The sequence below is a fragment of the Sinocyclocheilus grahami genome, unplaced genomic scaffold (genome assembly GCF_001515645.1).
Source record: "Sinocyclocheilus grahami isolate Dianchi unplaced genomic scaffold, SAMN03320097.WGS_v1.1 scaffold253.1, whole genome shotgun sequence".
Classification (NCBI taxonomy): Eukaryota; Metazoa; Chordata; class Actinopteri; order Cypriniformes; family Cyprinidae; genus Sinocyclocheilus; species Sinocyclocheilus grahami.
In genome coordinates, this window is record NW_015505432.1 from 1,258,865 (window position 1) to 1,260,190 (window position 1,326).

Below are 1,326 nucleotides of genomic sequence, written 5' to 3' on the forward strand. Positions count from 1 at the left end.
TGAAACTGCATACTGGCAAACAGGCCTGGCAGATCACCTCCTTCCACATGCATTTTCTTGGGATCAAGTGTAACTTGAACTGAAGAGTGAAACCACAACACATTAAACCGATTTGGTTCCCAGTCAGCAAGTTCTTCCCTTACACAAAAGCTGAAATAGAAACACGCTACTTACTCGTTGTACCAGTGTTTTTAATCTCAGTTAAGGTTGTATTGTCATCATAGCCAGTGAAGGTGAAAGCAGTCAGATTAGTATTAGCCTGCACATTGGCGGTTACAATGTCTACTGGAGACTGTTGAGTGCCATTACAGTATTTTTCTGCGATTATGGGCCAAGCGACAGCACCTGAGATGCAGAACATTAAATAAAATTAACACATCTCCACCTAGTTATTAGCGTCAAATGTATAAGCGCTAATTTTTAACAGCAGTGAAACACGCATTATATAAATTCAAAGTTTGCAAAAAATACTTACTACATGAAGGCCTATGATAGCACCAAGCTAAGAAGCAGCACATGAAAAGGAGGAGTTATTTTGAAACATCACATAATACACAATGCAACATTAGTCACAGAAATGTCAACCAAACACTTACAAACAGAGGTTGGTGCACTGTGCACCATGTGCAACAGACAAGCAGCAAGGCAGATTAACGGAGCATTCATCTATATAAAAATAAAATAAAAAAAACAGCAAAAGTAGTACAAACAGTTCTGTTATGTAATCATCAGGCAGATCCATTCAAAACATCTAGAAATGCATAGCTCTTTCCTAGAACAAAATACCATTTAAATATTACACATTAAAAGCAGATAAAATCATTTCTATACAAATTTTTGTGACTCAATTCTCCGGTTTTAGTGCAAAGACAAACTACTATCTTACCATTTTAGACAATTAAATCCTTATACTCTATCAGTCCACAACTAACTTTGTATCTTTTGACCACAAGCCAAAACCTGGTTCCTGTAGCAAATCTGCAAAACCCTGTTCAACAATCACCATGTGTATGAAGGCTTTATACTCAAAGGGTTTCAAAGTTCTGAAATGGGCAAAGACGTGACTGTAAAATGAGCTCATTGAGACAGGTGCTACCTAAAGGGTGTTAAGTGATTAAGGCCCATTTGGTTCAGGTGTTTGATGAAAATTTAGGTTGACAGCAATCAAACTCCATCCCCAAACAGATAGTTTGATGGCCACTTTATAACCCAGGATCCATGTTCAGTTGGTTTCCTTATATGCATGTCAGATGTAACTTATGCATTTTGTTAAGGAAAGAAATGTTGTAGACAGTCAATGTTGTATAAATGATCCAATCGTCATAT

The 1,326-nt window shown here is 37.1% G+C and overlaps 1 protein-coding gene across 1 annotated transcript in view; it reads right to left on the minus strand.

Moving 5' to 3' along the window:
* The window catches only part of LOC107598631 (carbonic anhydrase 4-like), a 2,484-nt gene extending 1,429 nt beyond the window's left edge, over positions 1-1,055 (minus strand). Inside the window, exons 1-5 of the mRNA XM_016290023.1 lie at positions 887-1,055; positions 597-666; positions 476-502; positions 175-345; positions 7-79 (exon numbers count right to left, since the gene is read on the minus strand). Coding sequence (XP_016145509.1) covers positions 7-79; positions 175-345; positions 476-502; positions 597-666; positions 887-889 — 344 coding nt within the window. The 5' untranslated portion in view covers positions 890-1,055. The remainder of the gene's footprint in view (positions 1-6; positions 80-174; positions 346-475; positions 503-596; positions 667-886) is intronic.
* Between the last annotated feature and the right edge of the window lie 271 nt (positions 1,056-1,326).